Source organism: Molothrus aeneus, chromosome 7, assembly GCF_037042795.1.
Source record: "Molothrus aeneus isolate 106 chromosome 7, BPBGC_Maene_1.0, whole genome shotgun sequence".
Classification (NCBI taxonomy): Eukaryota; Metazoa; Chordata; class Aves; order Passeriformes; family Icteridae; genus Molothrus; species Molothrus aeneus.
In genome coordinates this window covers 38621513-38639560 of record NC_089652.1, presented here as the reverse complement: position 1 = coordinate 38639560, position 18048 = coordinate 38621513, and the positions used below count along the sequence as shown (strand labels likewise).

The window sequence follows — 18048 nt, the reverse complement described above, 5'->3', positions numbered from 1 at the left end:
CTGGGCACAGCATCCCTGCCTGGAGAGCCCAGCTCTGCCCCTGACACTGCAGCTCCTGGGCACAGCATCCCTGCCTGGAGAGCCCAGCCCTGACACTGCAGCTCCTGGGCACAGCATCCCTGCCTGGAGAGCCCAGCCCTGACACTGCCACTGCAGCTCCTGGGCACAGCATCCCTGCCTGGAGAGCCCAGCTCTGACACTGCCACTGCAGCTGCTGGGCACAGCATCCCTGCCTGGAGAGCCCAGCTCTGACACTGCAGCTCCTGGGCACAGCATCCCTGCCTGGAGAGCCCAGCTCTGACACTGCAGCTCCTGGGCACAGCATCCCTGCCTGGAGAGCCCAGCTCTGCCCCTGACACTGCAGCTCCTGGGCAGGGCATCCCTGCCATGAGAGCCCAGCTCTGCCCCTGACACTGCAGCTCCTGGGCACAGCATCCCTGCCTGGAGAGCCCAGCTCTGACACTGCAGCTCCTGGGCACAGCATCCCTGCCTGGAGAGCCCAGCTCTGCCCCTGACACTGCAGCTCCTGGGCACAGCATCCCTGCCTGGAGAGCCCAGCTCTGCCCCTGACACTGCAGCTCCTGGGCACAGCATCCCTGCCTGGAGAGCCCAGCTCTGACACTGCAGCTCCTGGGCACAGCATCCCTGCCTGGAGAGCCCAGCTCTGACACTGCAGCTCCTGGGCACAGCATCCCTGCCTGGAGAGCCCAGCCCTGACACTGCCACTGCAGCTCCTGGGCACAGCATCCCTGCCTGGAGAGCCCAGCTCTGCCCCTGACACTGCAGCTCCTGGGCACAGCATCCCTGCCTGGAGAGCCCAGCTCTGCCACTGCAGCTCCTGGGCACAGCATCCCTGCCTGGAGAGCCCAGCTCTGCCACTGCAGCTCCTGGGCACAGCATCCCTGCCTGGAGAGCCCAGCTCTGCCCCTGACACTGCAGCTCCTGGGCACAGCATCCCTGCCTGGAGAGCCCAGCTCTGACACTGCAGCTCCTGGGCACAGCATCCCTGCCTGGAGAGCCCAGCTCTGACACTGCCACTGCAGCTCCTGGGCACAGCATCCCTGCCTGGAGAGCCCAGCTCTGCCCCTGACACTGCAGCTTAGCCACACTGTGAGTACACTCCTTGCACACTGCAGCATAAAATGCACCACCGTAAAGCCACCACCAACATACTTCAGGCAAATGAGCCCTAACCCATTTGTGACAGGCTAAGGTGGCACAAGGGAATCTGTTGTTTGGAGAGAGGGGACTGAAGGTATCTGTAACTCTTGGCTGACTTTTCACACTGCAAGGGCCTCTGGCAGTGATATCCTGCACACTGCAAACGTGAATACTAATTGTAACACTGCTAAGAAATTTTAGGGTTGCTATTGTCACCTTAAATTACTTTTGAAACTATTAATTTAGGCACAAAAATTAAGATTCAAATTTCATCATCCTGCGGAAAATTTTTAACAATATGGTATTATGGGTGTGAAAAATGTTGATATCAAGAAGATATAACCTAATTCTCATCTTTTAAGAAATGTTTATATGGGACAACATAAGAACTATTACATTATTTGCATTCAGAGCTACCATCTTGAATCAAGTTTTGATTCATCTTCAAGGAAGTTCCAAAACAGAGACAGCAAAGCAGATTTATTCTGAGGTTCAGATGTTACAGTTTGTGTTTGTGTTTAAAGGCAACAAAGATGATATTATTTCTCAGTATGATACAATGAAAGCCAAAGTATCCCTTCTCTCTTTGTGTTCCTTAAATTTAAAAAAGAAAAAAACAAAAACTTTAGCTGGAGTGTTTCCTTGTAGAACTGCTATATTTTCCACTTGAATGATTTTTACAAATTAAGGCTGAATTTGATTGCAAATGCAATTTTATTTTTCCTGTAGAAATTATCGCTTTAGATACACAGCCATAAATGTGCTTCAGATTTAAAATGTATTAGTACCTTGGTATTGATAACTGAAAACAAACTCAGAGTTTAAAGACCATTTTAAAATAAAGTACAATTAATCATACCCAATCTGTATGTGCAGGACTTAAGCACTGGACACTTGGTTTTGCAGGACTGACAAGGACTGATTCTAACGTCGCATCAAACCTACACTAGCTTTTCTCTTTCTTTGCCACTAAACCTGCATTTCCAGTCTGACTTATAACAGCAGTGCAGACATTCCAAGGGATACAGAATACCAGAATGATGCTTCTGTTTAATGCAGTAACTGAACCCCTTATATTCAGATTCTAAAACCGATACACGAAATAGACTATGGCGGCACTGGGTCGCACGCACAGAAACAAACAGCCATGGTTGCTGCAGCAATGCAGTAAGAGACAGCAGTTAGCTCCACACACACTCTGAACTGATGAATTGCTGAAAAGGAGGCAGATACCTGTTCCTTTACAGAAGCCAGAATGGTTGTGGCAGTAGTCTCTGGTTCCATGCCTGGGCCTGTGGATGTCTCCTGTGCTGTCTGCGGCAGCCCCTCCTCCACCATTGGGCTCTGCTCAGGGGCTGGCATTTTGCCTGCAATAACAAGATTTTAATATAGTTTACATTTTCAGCCAGTGATGTTTAAAATCCAGGTTTTCAGGATTATGAATTATATTCATTTTTTTCTAGAAGTTTTCCAAACTTAACTAAATTAGCAGAGAACTTTGCATTACTCAATCTATATTGTGTGACCGTGTTTCACTTTCACAAATGGAGACCAGAATCACCTACACAACTCAAGGGTTAGGCAGGAGCAAGCATGCTGCATGATGCTTCAAGATTATTTTTAAAAATACTGGTTTGTGGTGGTCAATAAAACTAGCACAATTCAAGATGCATGAAAAATACTAGTGTTAACTATTAAGCACACCCAGGATCAGTACGAGTTTACCACATGCAGTTTTCGGCACAGAAGAATGACACATAACAGCAGAATGCTCTGCTGTCAGGAACAAACTATGGAAGAGACTAATTATGGCAATAAAAGCTTAATGGGAGCAATGCTTCTAATGCTCTTTTTGCAAAAGAGGAAATTAAAATGCTGAAGTTAAAGCAATTGCCCCGGGCTATGGATAGCGTGGAAAGGACTGACAGGATTAGCATCCAATAATCCCAAGCTGTGTTGTTACAGAGGCAGCACACTAAGAACTCCAATCCATGGAAAAGAGCAATTAATTTGTTCAATTATCAAAGTCACTATTAACCAATATTAAAGAAATAGTTATGAAGTGTGTTTAACGCTTTGAAAACAGCAAGTAAGTGGCATTCACAAAGCTGCTACACAGATACCACACTTTAATTTCCTTCAGAAAATAAAGCTTGTGAGGTCTAATGTTAGAAGTAATCCATATTTCATTTTAGATTTTCAGAACAAACTCACCCAATATTCCTAGGGCAGACAAACAGGAAGAGATTCCTTCCCCATTCCATTCATTATCAAAGGGTGAGGAGATGCTTAGGCTGCAAATGGGCTCCAAGGCCAGGAACGGACCCATGAGACCCCTCCGTGTGGAGCTGTATCAGCCATGAGCACCTGAATGAGCACAGGGCAATGCACAGGATCAGTGTACACCTGTGCTGCAGAGCTGCATGTTTCTGACAGGGTTGAAAGGGGACTTGAGCTGACCCTGGTGGGATCTCTCCTGGGATCGCTGGCCTCTTGCAAGGTTTCTCCCTCACCCTGTATGCAGAGCCCAGGCAAAGGCAAAGTCCTGTGCTGTCAGAGGAGCCCTGTGCTGCTAATGGAGAGGTGAGGTGATGGTGTAAAAACAAGTGGTTTCATTCTGCTCTATGTACAGCAGCATATGGGCTGTGAGAGGAACGGCTCCTCCTCAGGCCCATGACCTCTTCTGGCACTAGCACAGGCTCTTTATTAACCACTCTGTTCCAGTCTGCTAAAAGAGCTCGTGACATGGTTCATGTGCAGTTTCACATCAGCCACTGAGGGATTCAAAGAGTTTTTGGGGAAACTCAGGTGAGATGAGTGATGAGAGGGATTGGAGCAGTCTTGGGGGCAACCTGTGGTGCAGAAGCCTGGTCACCCACCAGTTTCCACCACTGCAAATGGAGAAAGAAAAGCTGTTTCCCAAACACATCAGAGAAGAAGCATAACTCAGCATGGCAGGACTTTTCCCCTCAGCACTTTGCAGGTGAAGCACAGGGAGGCTGCCCTATACATACCCTGAAATGAGCCTGTATGAACAGCCCATTCTTACCATACATCTACACCACACTTATCTTCTGGAACAGGCAAAAGAAACTGCACAAAGGTTTCTGCTGTCAGTACTGCACAAGAACACCTGAACATGCTAGCCCAGCCACACCAAGAGCCACTCTACTGCCTTCTCCCTTCCCCACAGACATGGCGCTCCCCTTGCCTTCTCTCCCCACAGACATGGCGCTCCCCTCACCTTCTCTCCCCACAGACATGGCGCTCCCCTCACCTTCTCTCCCCACAGACATGGCGCTCCCCTTGCCTTCTCTCCCCACAGACATGGCGCTCCCCTCACCTTCTCTCCCCACAGACATGGCGCTCCCCTTGCCTTCTCTCCCCACAGACATGGCGCTCCCCTCACCTTCTCTCCCCACAGACATGGCACTCCCCTCGCCTTCTCTCCCCACAGACATGGCGCTCCCCTCACCTTCTCTCCCCACAGACATGGCGCTCCCCTCACCTTCTCTCCCCACAGACATGGCGCTCCCCTCACCTGCTCTCCCCACAGACATGGCGCTCCCCTTGCCTTCTCTCCCCACAGACATGGCGCTCCCCTCACCTTCTCTCCCCACAGACATGGCACTCCCCTCGCCTTCTCTCCCCACAGACATGGCGCTCCCCTCACCTTCTCTCCCCACAGACATGGCGCTCCCCTCACCTGCTCTCCCCACAGACATGGCGCTCCCCTCACCTTCTCTCCCCACAGACATGGCGCTCCCCTTGCCTTCTTCCCCTCCCCACAGACATGGCGCTCCCCTTGCCTTCTTCCCCTCCCCACAGACATGGCACTCCCCTTGCCTTCTCTCCCCACAGACATGGCGCTCCCCTTGCCTTCTCTCCCCACAGACGTGGGTCTCCCCTCACACAGACATGGCACTGTGAGGACCACACCATGCTGTCCTCCTCATGGCCAAGCCCCGTGGCACACAGTGAGTGTTCCCTCCTGCCCCACGGCGAGCATGCATTCCCTCCTGCCCCACAGTGAGTGTTCTCTCCTGCCCCACGGTGAGCTTGTCTTCTCTCCTGCCCCACGGTGAGCATGCATTCCCTCCTGCCCCACAGTGAGTGTTCTCTCCTGCCCCACGGTGAGCGTGCATTCCCTCCTGCCCCACAGTGAGTGTGCATTCCCCTCCTGCCCCATGGTGAGTGTTCACTCCCTCCTGCCCCACAGTGAGTGTGCATTCCCTCCTGCCCCACAGTGAGCGTACGTTCCCTCCCTCCTGCCCCACGGCGAGCGTTCCTTCCCTCCTGCCCCACGGCGAGCGTTCCCTCTCTCCTGCCCCACGGTGAGCGTTCCTTCCCTCCTGCCCCACGGCGAGCGTTCCCTCTCTCCTGCCCCACGGTGAGCATTCACTCGCTCCTGCCCCACGGCGAGCATTCCCCCCCTCCTGCCCCACAGCGAGCGTTCCCTCCTGCCCCACGGCGAGCATTCCCTCCCTCCTGCCCCACGGCGAGCGTTCCCTCCTGCCCCACGGCGAGCATTCCCTCCCTCCTGCCCCACGGCGAGCATTCCCTCCCTCCTGCCCCACGGCGAGCGCTCCCTCCCTCCTGCCCCACGGTGAGTGTGCATTCCCTCCTGCCCCACGGCGAGCGTTCCCTCCTGCCCCACGGTGAGCATTTCCTCCCTCCTGCCCCACGGTGAGTGTGCATTCCCTCCTGTCCCACGGTGAGTGTGCATTCCCTCCTGCCCCACGGCGAGCGCTCCCTCCCTCCTGCCCCACGGTGAGCGTGCATTCCCTCCTGCCCCACGGTGAGCGTTCCCTCCCTCCTGCCCCACGGTGAGTGTGCATTCCCTCCTGCCCCACGGTGAGCGTTCCCTCCCTCCTGCCCCACGGTGAGTGTGCATTCCCTCCTGCCCCACGGCGAGCGTTCCCTCCCTCCTGCCCCACGGCGAGCGTTCCCTCCCTCCTGCCCCACGGTGAGCGCTCCCTCCCTCCTGCCCCACGGTGAGTGTGCATTCCCTCCTGCCCCACGGTGAGTGTGCATTCCCCTCCTGCCCCACGGTGAGCGTTCCCTCCCTCCTGCCCCACGGTGAGTGTGCATTCCCTCCTGCCCCACGGTGAGCGTTTCCTCCCTCCTGCCCCACGGTGAGCGCTCCCTCCCTCCTGCCCCACGGTGAGTGTGCATTCCCTCCTGCCCCACGGCGAGTGTTCCCTCCTGCCCCACGGTGAGCGTTCCCTCCCTCCTGCCCCACGGTGAGTGTGCATTCCCTCCTGCCCCACGGTGAGCGTTCCCTCCCTCCTGCCCCACGGTGAGCGTTCCCTCCCTCCTGCCCCACGGTGAGTGTGCATTCCCTCCTGCCCCACGGCGAGCGCTCCCTCCTGCCCCACGGCGAGTGTTCCCTCCCTCCTGCCCCACGGCGAGCGCTCCCTCCCTCCTGCCCCACGGTGAGTGTGCATTCCCTCCTGCCCCACGGTGAGTGTGCATTCCCTCCTGCCCCACGGTGAGTGCTCCCTCCCTCCTGCCCCACGGTGAGTGTGCATTCCCTCCTGCCCCACGGTGAGTGTGCATTCCCTCCTGCCCCACGGTGAGCGCTCCCTCCCTCCTGCCCCAGCGCCGTCGGGCACCCCGGGCAGGGCACGGCCCTGCACCATCACCCAGGGCAGCTCCCGCAGGGATTCCTCGGGCCCGTGGGTCTGCAGGGACCTCCGTCAACTGCAACTGGAACAGAACTCACTCTCGACAAATAAAGCAGCATTAAACGCTACTTGACTTCCAAGGTGCCACAAATGAATAACCAGACATATCTGGCTATTTTTGAAACACTATTTTCATTAGTTTCAGCTTGCAGATACAAAGGCTGCCACACTGAGCCTATCACAAGCTGCATGTCAGGTGGGCACACAACTAAAGCTTCAAGGGGCATTTCTACAGAACCCATTAAACAGCAATTAAGCAAGCAGAATAAAAAACAACCTCTAATAGTTGTATAATAGAATTTTGAAAAGTCAAATGCACAACTTTACGGTTTTAGAAAATGGAAATTGTTTTTTTCAAAGTTTTATTTCTGAAAACTAACTCTTTAATCAAGCATTAAGAACCCAAAGCACAGAATACATGTCACAATTCCATGTGTCATATCTGATTTTTTATATCACTTACCATAGTTTTTCTATAACTATAACTCAGTGTTTCAGGTTTCTAAATGACCTGATAAATTTGCAAGCATATCAAGTAATAAAGCTACCCAATCAAGCCTTTCCTTCATTTAGAAACATCTGCTAAGCAATCTAAAGGACTAGTCTCACAAACTCATGTTACACATGCCCTTCTCTCAGAAGGGGGCTGCTTGTTGGTCCATGTATCCCACTGTCTCCACCTGCATGTAACAGGGCAGTGCTTGCTTGGGCAGGGATCCTGTTTGGGATTTCCAGGAGAGAAGTACAAAATACAGCAGTGAAACAATCTCAATTTAGCTTTTCCATAGTTTTCTCTCTCTTCTCACCCCAACATTGTGAATAATTTCTGCAGCAGATTTCTGTAATAAACCAGTCCAGAAAACATCCCTCTGAGCTGGCTGGAAGGTGTACTAATTCATTGGAACAGAAAACCTACCCAGTATTGAGTATATAATAAAAACATCCAGATAAAAACCAATCAAATTAATTATTAGTGAAGGTGTCAGTGTTAAATGTACATCTATCTCAGTGTTAAGAGATGTAATCACAGACCTACACCCTTTCACATAGGCAGTCGTTTCAACTGATGTTCCTTCAATTAACACATTTCTTGGCAAAGTTACTGATTTTCTAATCTTGATTCCAACATTAAATAACTGTTGGCTCTGGTCCTACAAACCCTTAGGTACACACTTGAGCTAATAAACAAGCCTGCCATCCCCTCCCAGCCCTGCTGCCAGGCCGTGGGCTCGGGTGGCAGCGCAGGAGAGTAAGGGAGCAGGAGAAGCTCTGCAGGGCCCCGTCCCACCCCACAGCTCTGCCTGGGGATGCTGCTTAAGGACAGGAACTCACAAAGTCAAGGCAGGTTCTCATCTTCACCTTATAGGAACAGGAAATAGCAAGAGGAGGTTTTGTGAGAGCCTTGAAATCTGATGTGAGTAAGAAGTTTGGAGAAGTTAATACAAAACCCTCTTCCTTCCCTACACAAGACTGGGATTTAACTACTCAAAACACTCCCTGGACTTGTGCTACCACTCATTTGGGGATAGATAACTGATTCATTATTGGAAAACTAGCAGCCAGGTTTCATACCTCAAAAAAATTAGGTTCACAGTTATTTTGCCTGTCATGGCTGAATAGCCAGGCATCACCCAGAACAGGAGACTGCTCCCACATTTTTCCCAGGCTGTCCAAACCCTCATTGCCCACAGCCCCATCCTGTAGTTTCCTAGGTCCTGCCCTGGGCTGCTCTCTGCAAGCCCTGAGCACTGAGGCATCAGGCAGTACACACAGGTACCATCAGAAATGCACCCTAATGCTTCCCTGCATTCCAGTTCTTTTAATTCTCAAACTGCTCCTGCACACTCAAGATCTAGGATCTCTGCAGCCACAATGAAAACTCAGAAAATGTATTTTACTGTTTATAGCTCTGTTCAGTGCATTTCAGCACACCTGACTACATCTTAACATCACTGAACATCAAAGTTCACACACTAAATTCTCTGCTATTGCAAAGAATACACAAGAATTGGAAGTCTTAAATGTTCTGGAATGATCTTTTGTTGGATGTTGCAGAATGGAGACTTGTGCGTGGTGTAAATGTCTCTAATAGAGCTCAAGAGTACAATGTGAGAAGCTTGGAAACATGGAGAATTTGTTGTGCATTTCAGTCTCTGGTAAAAAAAATAATGTCTTTCAATCACTTAGATAATTTTTCAGGAAAATACTTAAATAGTTCATCTTGTAGCATAAGTCCAAGAAAATTCTTAACATCTGTTCTGAAATTTCAAATTCGCTATTTAGAAGTAAAGACCAAAAGCAGCGATAACCTTGCTCCAGGCTGGCATATCCAGATCAAGTGTGCAAGAAAGACAAAGCTGCTCAATTTGAAGCCTCCAGTTTGAAATACCCCAAAATAATTTTGAGAACAGTGGTTTTCCCAGCCTCTCTGCTGTAGACACTCACTCAAATGGCTTTATGAAACCACACAGTAAATCAAAGCAGAGCAAACCAAGCCACCATAAAGACAGCTTTCTATCCATGGAGGGTTCAGCAAGGACCCCCACACTGGGCAACCTAAACAGCCCCATAACTGCCCCTTCAGAGGGCAGTGCTGCCTCCAGTGTGCACCCCCTGCTCTGCTCACATGGCTCATGCAAGCCCCAGCTCCTAAAGCCCCCCAGCCCTCGTCCTTCCACAGCCCCCTGCACTGGGCTGGGCAGGGTCACCCGGTGGCTCCAGCAGCAGGCCAGGCCGGGCTCTCACACTGCTCTCAGCACACAGGGAAGGAACCGGGGAAATACCTTCTTTTGTGTCAGATTGACTGGTCAGACACTGCAAAGCCAGCAGTTAGGGAGCTCATCTGACTCAGCCATGCTTTTGGGGACCAGATAGGGGTGTGTTTTCCTGAGCCAGCCGATCTTGCAGCCAAGTAATCACTGACACAAGGAAGCAAGAACACGCTACTGAGAAACAGAGAAGAAATATGAGAAATCACTAAACCAAGTGTAGTAAACCATACGTTAAGTTTTCATTGTCATTAGTCTCTACTTCCCACTTTTCAGTGCTCCTCCTGTTATTGTCCTAGATATATCCAGACAGCTTTGCCAGTACCAAATAATCCCACTTCTTTTAGTGCAGGCCCAAGAAAAAGCCAGACCTTTTGAGGATTGATGCCAGACAGAAGTGGTGCTTTTTCACAACCTCCTAATCCCTTCCCTTCGTATTCCTCCTGCCTTCCTTACATTGGTTATTCTTCCAAATATGCTTCTTACCTATGTTCCCTGTTTCTGAGCCTCCCCTTGCTGACCTGCAGCCAGTAAGAACAGTCACCAGCACAATTCATGCTGAAGAGGTAATAAAATTCTTACCAACTCTGCCAGCTAGGCCATGATGATGATGATGATGATAATAATAATAATGTTGTATTTATTTCATGAGAGAAACATGCAAAAAACAATGGACACCCTCTCATCACTGAAAATCCTCACATTTATCTAGCTACAGGGGTAATTCAAGGAACAATAGTAAATTACCAATGATATTAGACATATACTCATTAGTACAGAGGGGAAAAGCTCCTATAAGCTAAAATCATCTTGTTGGGACACTAACATTATTTACTACGTGACAAAGTTATTCTTGTATATCTACACTGAGAACAACAAGGCAAATCTCAGCTCTTGGTCAAAGACTCTGCTCATCCTTTACAGTGTGCATGAAAAGTCAAAACCTGAAGAAGCCGTACTACGTTTCTAGTTTTTACAGGAAGATATGATTAAAATTTATCTGTTTTCAGGTTCCTTCACAGAGCTGTCAGAACACTTCCAGGAGCAGTTCCCATTGGTTCCACCCTGCTGCAAGGCCAGAGCTGCTCACCTAAGAACCAGGCAGGGATTCATATGCTCGAGCTTCCTGAAACCAAGTGACTGAACCACGCTCTGCGTTCTGTCTGCCAGCCTGCAGAATGTCTTTGGGTGGAGAGGCAGCAGATGACAACTTACCCGCTTGCAAGGATGATGCAAGCAACTAAAAATGGATTCTGTGAAAGATGGCTTCAGTGTTTACATAAAAGTCAGGGTTTGAAATTTCCAGATGCAGTAGGGGAGGATACTCCAAACATCAACTGCAGGCTAGCCACTGTGTTCAAGACATGTTTTCTTTATGGACATTAGTAGTGCACAAGTTCATGCGGACTTAAGGATGAAATCAAGAAAATAAACATGTTATCTGATGAAAACACAGAAGAAAGTAACTTCAGTAATGGCAGGATAAAAACCACCTGCACAGTTGTGCAGACTGAGTCCCATAGTCAAAAAGGAAACCTAACACACCTGAGCTGTTCCCTGAGAAACGTGGGAGATGTTTAACTGATTTACCACTAAATTTAGCCCCTTCCTTAATCCCTTTTTCTTTACAACACATATTTTTTCCTCTTTTTAATTTTTTTGTTTTTTACTTAAATATATGCAGGTTGAAAAACCATTTGGTACTGTATCCTGATTAAAATCTTAAAATGTACATTACCCTAGCATTTGATAAACATATTTTTGTTACAGTTCCTAGGAAAAGACAGTTTTTTGGGTTTTTTTGGCTACATACTTTAACTCCACTCCAGTGAGCAGGCAAGATTCTACATCCACAAATATCTAGTTGTAACATGCTCACAAGACTAATATCTTTTATAGCTTTCAAGTGAGCCATTCACCAGAAGGTATCAGACATGTACAGCAAGACAACCATTTTGAATAAGGACATATTTATAACCATGTCCTTCAAGGCCTGAGGCACTGTCTGTAGCTCACCTGAAAAGAAGCCTCTGTCATCTGAAGGATGTCTGGAGAGCATTTACACTTGGCAAACGTATGAAGCACGAGAAGCTAAGTGGCAATAAATAGAGTTTTCAGTAGTTTAAGTCAACAAGGCTCCATGACTTATAAGAAAAAAGAGACCCCGAATTTGAACCTTCCCTTTGGGCCATCCCACGTCTGTGTTGCTCTTTTCTGCTGAAGTATCCAAATCCACTGCCATTGAACACAGCCTCATCAGAGCACAGTGCTCAAAGCCAGCTCTGCAGAACAGCAAACAGACAGCAGATTGATCTCGAGGGATGAAGTTCAGTCTCTCTTCTATCGCAGACTGAGGGGGAGGAGGGACACGTAGCACCACAGAAGGATTTCAGGTTTTCCAAACAGGCCGTCAGGTGGCTAGGGCATTCATCAATTACTCAGCCAACCATGCACAGAAGGATAAATTCTCAGTTTGGTATTGGAATAGATGCAATTAATGCAGGTATGAAGTCCTGCAGAATGAATTTCACAGAACAACATGACTTGCAGACTGACAGCTGAGAACCTGCAGCATAGGCATGCTGTGCTGACAGCACTGCTGCCCTGCGCCCCAGCTCCAAACAAACCTGTACCCGCTCCATCTCCCACCCGAAAACTACAAACAAGCAAATGGCAATTAAAATGAGAATGGCTGTAAGTACAGATATGAACACTGCCAATCACAACAATGGCTGCAACTGCTGTTCAATTTCTACTTGTATTTTCTCCCAGCAAAATTATTGCTCAAGTGTGACTATGTTATTGCTAGAGAGAATGCTCACTACCTGCAGGGAGACATGCCTCAGAAATATTAGCAACCCAAATATATGTTATATGCCTTTATAAAAAGTATGCTTCTCAATTTCGTCATATAATATATTTGAAAAAAATTATTATACAAAAAATTTTCTCAATGATAACAATTATCAGCTACAATTCCCATTACAAAAGACAGCTGGAGAGTTACAGACTTCCACAGCTCCCTGTTTGCACAATGCCAGTTTTGAGCGATGTGGTGTCACATGTGTCCCTGAGATGGTGTGGAGCTGGCTGCCACCAAGGCAGTCATCTCCTGCCTTTAGACAGCAAGCAGCTGTGAGCAGTGCCTCCCCTGCACAGCTGTGTGCTCACTGGCAGCACAGCCTGCACATCTGCAGGGCCAGCCATGCCTCAGGAACGAGCCACGCACCGGCGGCGGCTCAGCCGCCTGCGGCAGGGACAGCAACCCGACTGTGCCCCTGCAAAACTGAAAACTGACCATGCTGAAACCCTGCTTTTACTCAGGATACATTCATGAGTTCTTCAGTGCTACCGGTGGATGCTCCTGCCCAAATGACTACTACAGAAATGTCAAATTCTTGCATACCATAAACATAAATTGAGGAATACCACTGTTTTCCAAACATGGCTTCCGATTAGCAAAAGGAAGAATAATCTGCAGTTTAGTAATTGATGAAAGTTCATTTACTAAAATGAAGTTTCATCAATTACTAAACTGCAGATTACTCTTCCTATTGCCCTGAATTAGAACTCCACAGCAAAACTCTGCTTGCTGCCAAGAACATTCTACCTGCAAACTTTTACATTTAAGCAAATTAAGCTCTCTCCTCTTCTGTTCTCCAAGCTAGAAGTTTAAAAAACTCCTTGAATGTAGAAGCAAAATATAAGAATTAGGCAACAAGCATCTGGGTTTTCAGGCCACAATTACCAATACTTTCATCAGTTCTCCAATATCCCGAAGGTGATATTTTCCCATGTGTATTTGATTTTGTTCACCCCTCAAAATTGAAAGTACTGTAGTAGGATTACACATAACTCTACTCTATAGATAATTAAGTATTTCTACTAATACTTTTTGAAGAGATGAAGAGTTGTGAACACCAAAATTTACAAATGATATCACAATTAGAGGAGATCAAGGACAACTGACTAATTTGAGGAAAACCACAAGGAAAGATGAATGAGCCAATGTTGATAAACACAAAATCATAGAAACTGTTCCCATCCAAGTGACCCATAGGCCTTCCTGTAGCAAGGGTAGGTGACAGAAACACAGCTACAAAATTAGGCAGGCTCAGGTTAAAGTGCCTGGCTAGGCAGGGAAACCTTTTGCTGAAGTGCCACAGGGGGGAAAAGTCAGGTCAATGGTACATTAAATAAAGTCAATAATTGTAACTATACTCCAAAACAGACATCCACAGTGCAAAATGTAGGTAATCCAGCATACAGCAACAAAAAAAGCCAGAGAGACAGACAACTATATATTGAAGGAATGAAGATTAAGTGTGGAAATCGCACTTGTGAATTAAGTGTGGAATTAAGTGTGGAAAGTTGGTCAAGAAGCAAAACAAATACTGAATGAAGGCATATGGTTCTTTGCTGATGCTCAGTTAAAACAAGGAGAAACTTTAAGAACAGCATTCACAGGCTTCCTGCTGTGTGGCAGAACTGCATCTTTATGCAGCACTACAAGATCCTACGATGCAATTTTCTGCTCACAGTGAAAAAGATTTCTTCCTGTAAAATCTGCTAAAGGCATGCAATTTTGTCATGAGATGGCAACATTTTGCCATCAAAGTTTACCAGTTGGAGATGCAATTTAGATAGCTTTCCTGCCTCAGTTCCTGAAAGACTGAAAGTATGACTCAAACGTATTTTAGATGCTAACATCAAAGGAATCTCAAAGAGTAGTCACAACAACACCAATCTTATTTCTACCTTTTAATTCCCTGCCCTATATTCTAGTCACATGCTAATTCCTGAGCAGGGCAATTAAGCACACCAAAACCAGTAACAGGCACTAGAATTTCAAGTGTTGGGAAAAAAGCGTGGGCTTGTTTTATCAAATCTACCTAATTTTGTTGAATGACAAGAGCACTAGAGAAACACATTTGGGTGTAGTCTTGACACTGCCATGTGGCTTTGTGAGACACAACCAAGAAAGCCAAGGTGAGAGCCCTGGGGAAAAGAGAGGTGACCAGGGCACCTCCTTAGGGAGCTGAACCCAAGGCAGCAGTTGGCTGGCACGGAAAGGCAGCTTGGGATGCGCTCTGTCACAGCTGCGCTCCCTGGCACAGCAGCACAGGCTGGCACCCGTAGGCATTCCATAGGGCATGGCTGGGGCAGGGACACACAAAGCAGGGAGGGGTGGGCCAGCACGCAGAGGTCAGGAACTACAGGAGAATGCAGCTCAGAACAAACAGCAAGCTCAAACCCAACTGACCCCAACACACCAAACGCTGAAGTCTGCTCATCGCCCCCAGCAATACCCAATTTCACCTCCCACGCATTGCCCTGCCTCACTCACACTCCAGGTAATGCAGGTGACACAGAGAACCAAGTCCTGCATCAAAGCAGACACTGCAAAACAACAGCTCTGAGGAAAACACAAAGCTGGGATGCCTATAATCAAAGTACCTTCCCCTGGCAAAGAAAAGAGAGGGAAAAGAAAAATAAGGTACTTCACTGATCACTCCTGCTTCTTTTCCATTTTGCACTGCATTGAAAATGCACAATCTTCCCAGACTGCTTCACTGAAGTTTTGTGCACCCAATGTCAAGCTGGATCAATTGAAAAGTCAGAAGAAAGCAACCAAATGAAAGCAAATTTTATGCAGAAGTTGCCTGTGTTCGGATATAAAGCAGAGACTTTTGGGAAAAGCAGTAATAGCCAAAATAGTGAAGTCACTGCAGGAAAGACAAAATAATAATCAAGGATAATATTTAAAAGAGCTACAGCTACCTTCTTGCCAGTAACAGACAACATAAATGACATTAATTATTTAAGTGCTGCTGTCTTTTCTAAATGGAATACAGGGGTTCCTTTTTGCCCTTCCAAACTCAAACGAACATGATTTTTTAGATAATTTCACATCTACACATAATAGAAAAAAATAAATGTTCACACTTAGATATGCCTGACAATTAATACTGATATATTTAAATAAGTATATCTACCAATAGTGAAGATACAAACTCAACCAGTTATTTTCACTGTGCTGTAACACAAATCTCAGAATGAAGGGTTTAAAATCTTTGCTAAAAAGCAAAGCCTCTCAGTAACAAGGAGGGAGTTGGAAAATTACGCAATTTTAAGTCTTGAAAAAAAGACAACAGTTTTAGGGGATTTCCACTTTCAAACCTGAGAAAGCCTGCTCCTGCTTGCTCTCTGCAAGTCCAGGAGAATGTCAATACAACAACTCAGGAAATACACTCCTGGATGACACCAGCAGAAAAGAATGCACTTCCACCACTTGCGAGATTGCTCTTTATTGCTCTTTTATGTAACGCTTACGGGGTAATTGTAGTTAGAGGCATATCTTTCCATTTTTAGCATGTCTTACTTCAGCTCCATAAGAATATGTACAGTTTCAGAGAGCTGCTATTGACCTGTCCCTTCCGGGCGCCGCAAAGTGCGGCAGAGGCAGCAGGAGCGCGGGGCAGGAACCGGCCCCCTTGGCAGGATGCAGCGCTGAGCCCTGTGCGGAAGGGAGGCATCACCAACACCCCAACCACTGGATTGCAGCAGCTGAAAATACTTGGCACACAGACCATTCATGCCACCTAAAATGAACCACCTCAGTAAGGTGCTCTAAGGCAGCTGCTGGTTATCTTCTTGGTATCACAGACAGCAGGATTGATCACAGATAGAAAAAGAATGCGTATCCACCTAATAGCATTTTCTTGCCTATTTGTGAGAGACCACTTCAAACCCAAAACATTTAAAATTGAGCTTTTCAGCAGTAGCACAGGAATTCCACAGAGGTTCAAACCATTGGTTTTTATTCTTTAACTCAATATAATATAGGACATTCTCTATTACTTCAGTTCTCATACGACCTAAGAGGTAAAGCTGCAAATACCAGAGCAAATGTGAACATGCCCAGAAAGGAGGGGCAAAAGTAGGCTCAAAAATCTACCTTTAAAAGAAATGTGTAACTCTGCACTTCTTTTGTCACATTTTTTGACAAAAGCCCAATAAAAACTTGATGAAAAATGTCATATATATATATATATATATATATATTTAGTCTGCACATAATTATTACTTCAAATAAGGTTTTCAAAGAAGCTGCTTCTTTAAAATGGTAAATACATTTCGTAAGTTGTTTCTCTACAGTAATGCTGCTGGTTAATTCCAAATAAGACTCAGCACGCATCTTCTGATGAATAGTGTCAAAATCTTTTTTTATATGCTTTAAAAGTAGCCCTCAGCAAGGTTAGTAACACAGACTTCAGATCAGCACATTCCCATCCAGCAGGGTAAACATGCACACACACATTACCTTGTCCCATTTTTATCTGTTCTTAATACTGATGCTGCTGCTGCCTGTCATCATCCTCTTGGTAAGCCACAGAAAGGATATGCCCAGGAATAAGGAAGAAGTCCCTTGTCCCTTATGGTCACCTTAGAAGACAGTATTTACCTCCAACTGAACTGACAGAGTACCCTGCCCATGTGTCCTGGGGTGACATCCTGGAGAGCTGCTGTCCTTGGGCACTCAGGGACCCGAGCACAGCTCCCTTGAGGCAGGGCAGCCACCACCCAACACAGCACGAGGCTGAGCAGAACCATGCCAGGCTGATAATCCAGCCCAGAAGAACCCAGGCTTCCTCCCAGGAGTACTGTCCTGGCCACACACTGCTGCCGTGGTCCCGGTGCCAGGGACAGCAGGAGCACTGTGGCACTGCTGGCACACCTGTGCCTCTGAGGCCAGAGCAGTGCCAGGGAGCCAGCCCTCATCTTGGTGAAGCCAGTCTGATTCTCTTTCAAAGCCAAGATCACTACCATCACTACCCCTGTCCTGCACAGGAATGAGAAATGAAAGCATTTAAAGAGAGGAAAAGGTGGCAGAGCTGGCACAGGACAAAGCTCTGACACAAGGCTGGTTACTTGTTCCATACCTTAGGCCAACAAACACCATGCAGGGGTGGGACAAGTCTTTAGAATCCATTATCCTCAAGTAAGTCTTCATTAAAGTAAAACTGTTTACTGGAGTGGCAATATGAACTGCAGGTTTCACACTGAATTCCAAAGAACTGATGACCCAACCTCACTGACAACCTCTTAGCAAAAGATTGAAGAACTGGTACAAAGTACAGCATGCTCAAAGCTACCAACTTTCAACAGAAAAAAGGGGCTTCCTTAGTAAGCTATCAATTCACTGTCTTCACAATAGACTTCTGTCGTATTTGTAATTTATTAGTTACAACCTTAATCCATCAGAGAATTGTAAGACCCACTGACCAAAGCAAAATTCAAAGGATAGGAACAGTCATGTCACCAAGAGAAGTCAAAGAAGGTAATTACCTCTCTGAAGGCTGTTCAGTTTTGTAACTGGAGTTCCTTCACATGACAAAAGATAGAGGTTACAGCATAGCCATTAACGCTGT

The 18048-nt window shown here is 47.2% G+C and overlaps 1 protein-coding gene across 7 annotated transcripts in view; it reads right to left on the bottom strand.

Annotated features, from left to right (window-relative positions):
• PKP4 (plakophilin 4) overlaps nt 1-18048 on the bottom strand; it is a 69976-nt gene that overhangs the window by 39472 nt on the left and 12456 nt on the right. For 5 of the 7 annotated variants that reach the window (XM_066554019.1, XM_066554020.1, XM_066554023.1 and 2 more), the window contains exons 1-2: nt 3376-3772; nt 2395-2528 (exon numbers count right to left, since the gene is read on the bottom strand). In XM_066554019.1, the coding sequence (XP_066410116.1) occupies nt 2395-2528; nt 3376-3490 (249 nt within the window). In that variant the 5' untranslated portion in view covers nt 3491-3772. Of the gene's footprint in view, nt 1-2394; nt 2529-3375; nt 3773-18048 lie in introns of those variants that run through there. The other 2 variants (XM_066554024.1, XM_066554025.1) reach the window with 2 other exon arrangements.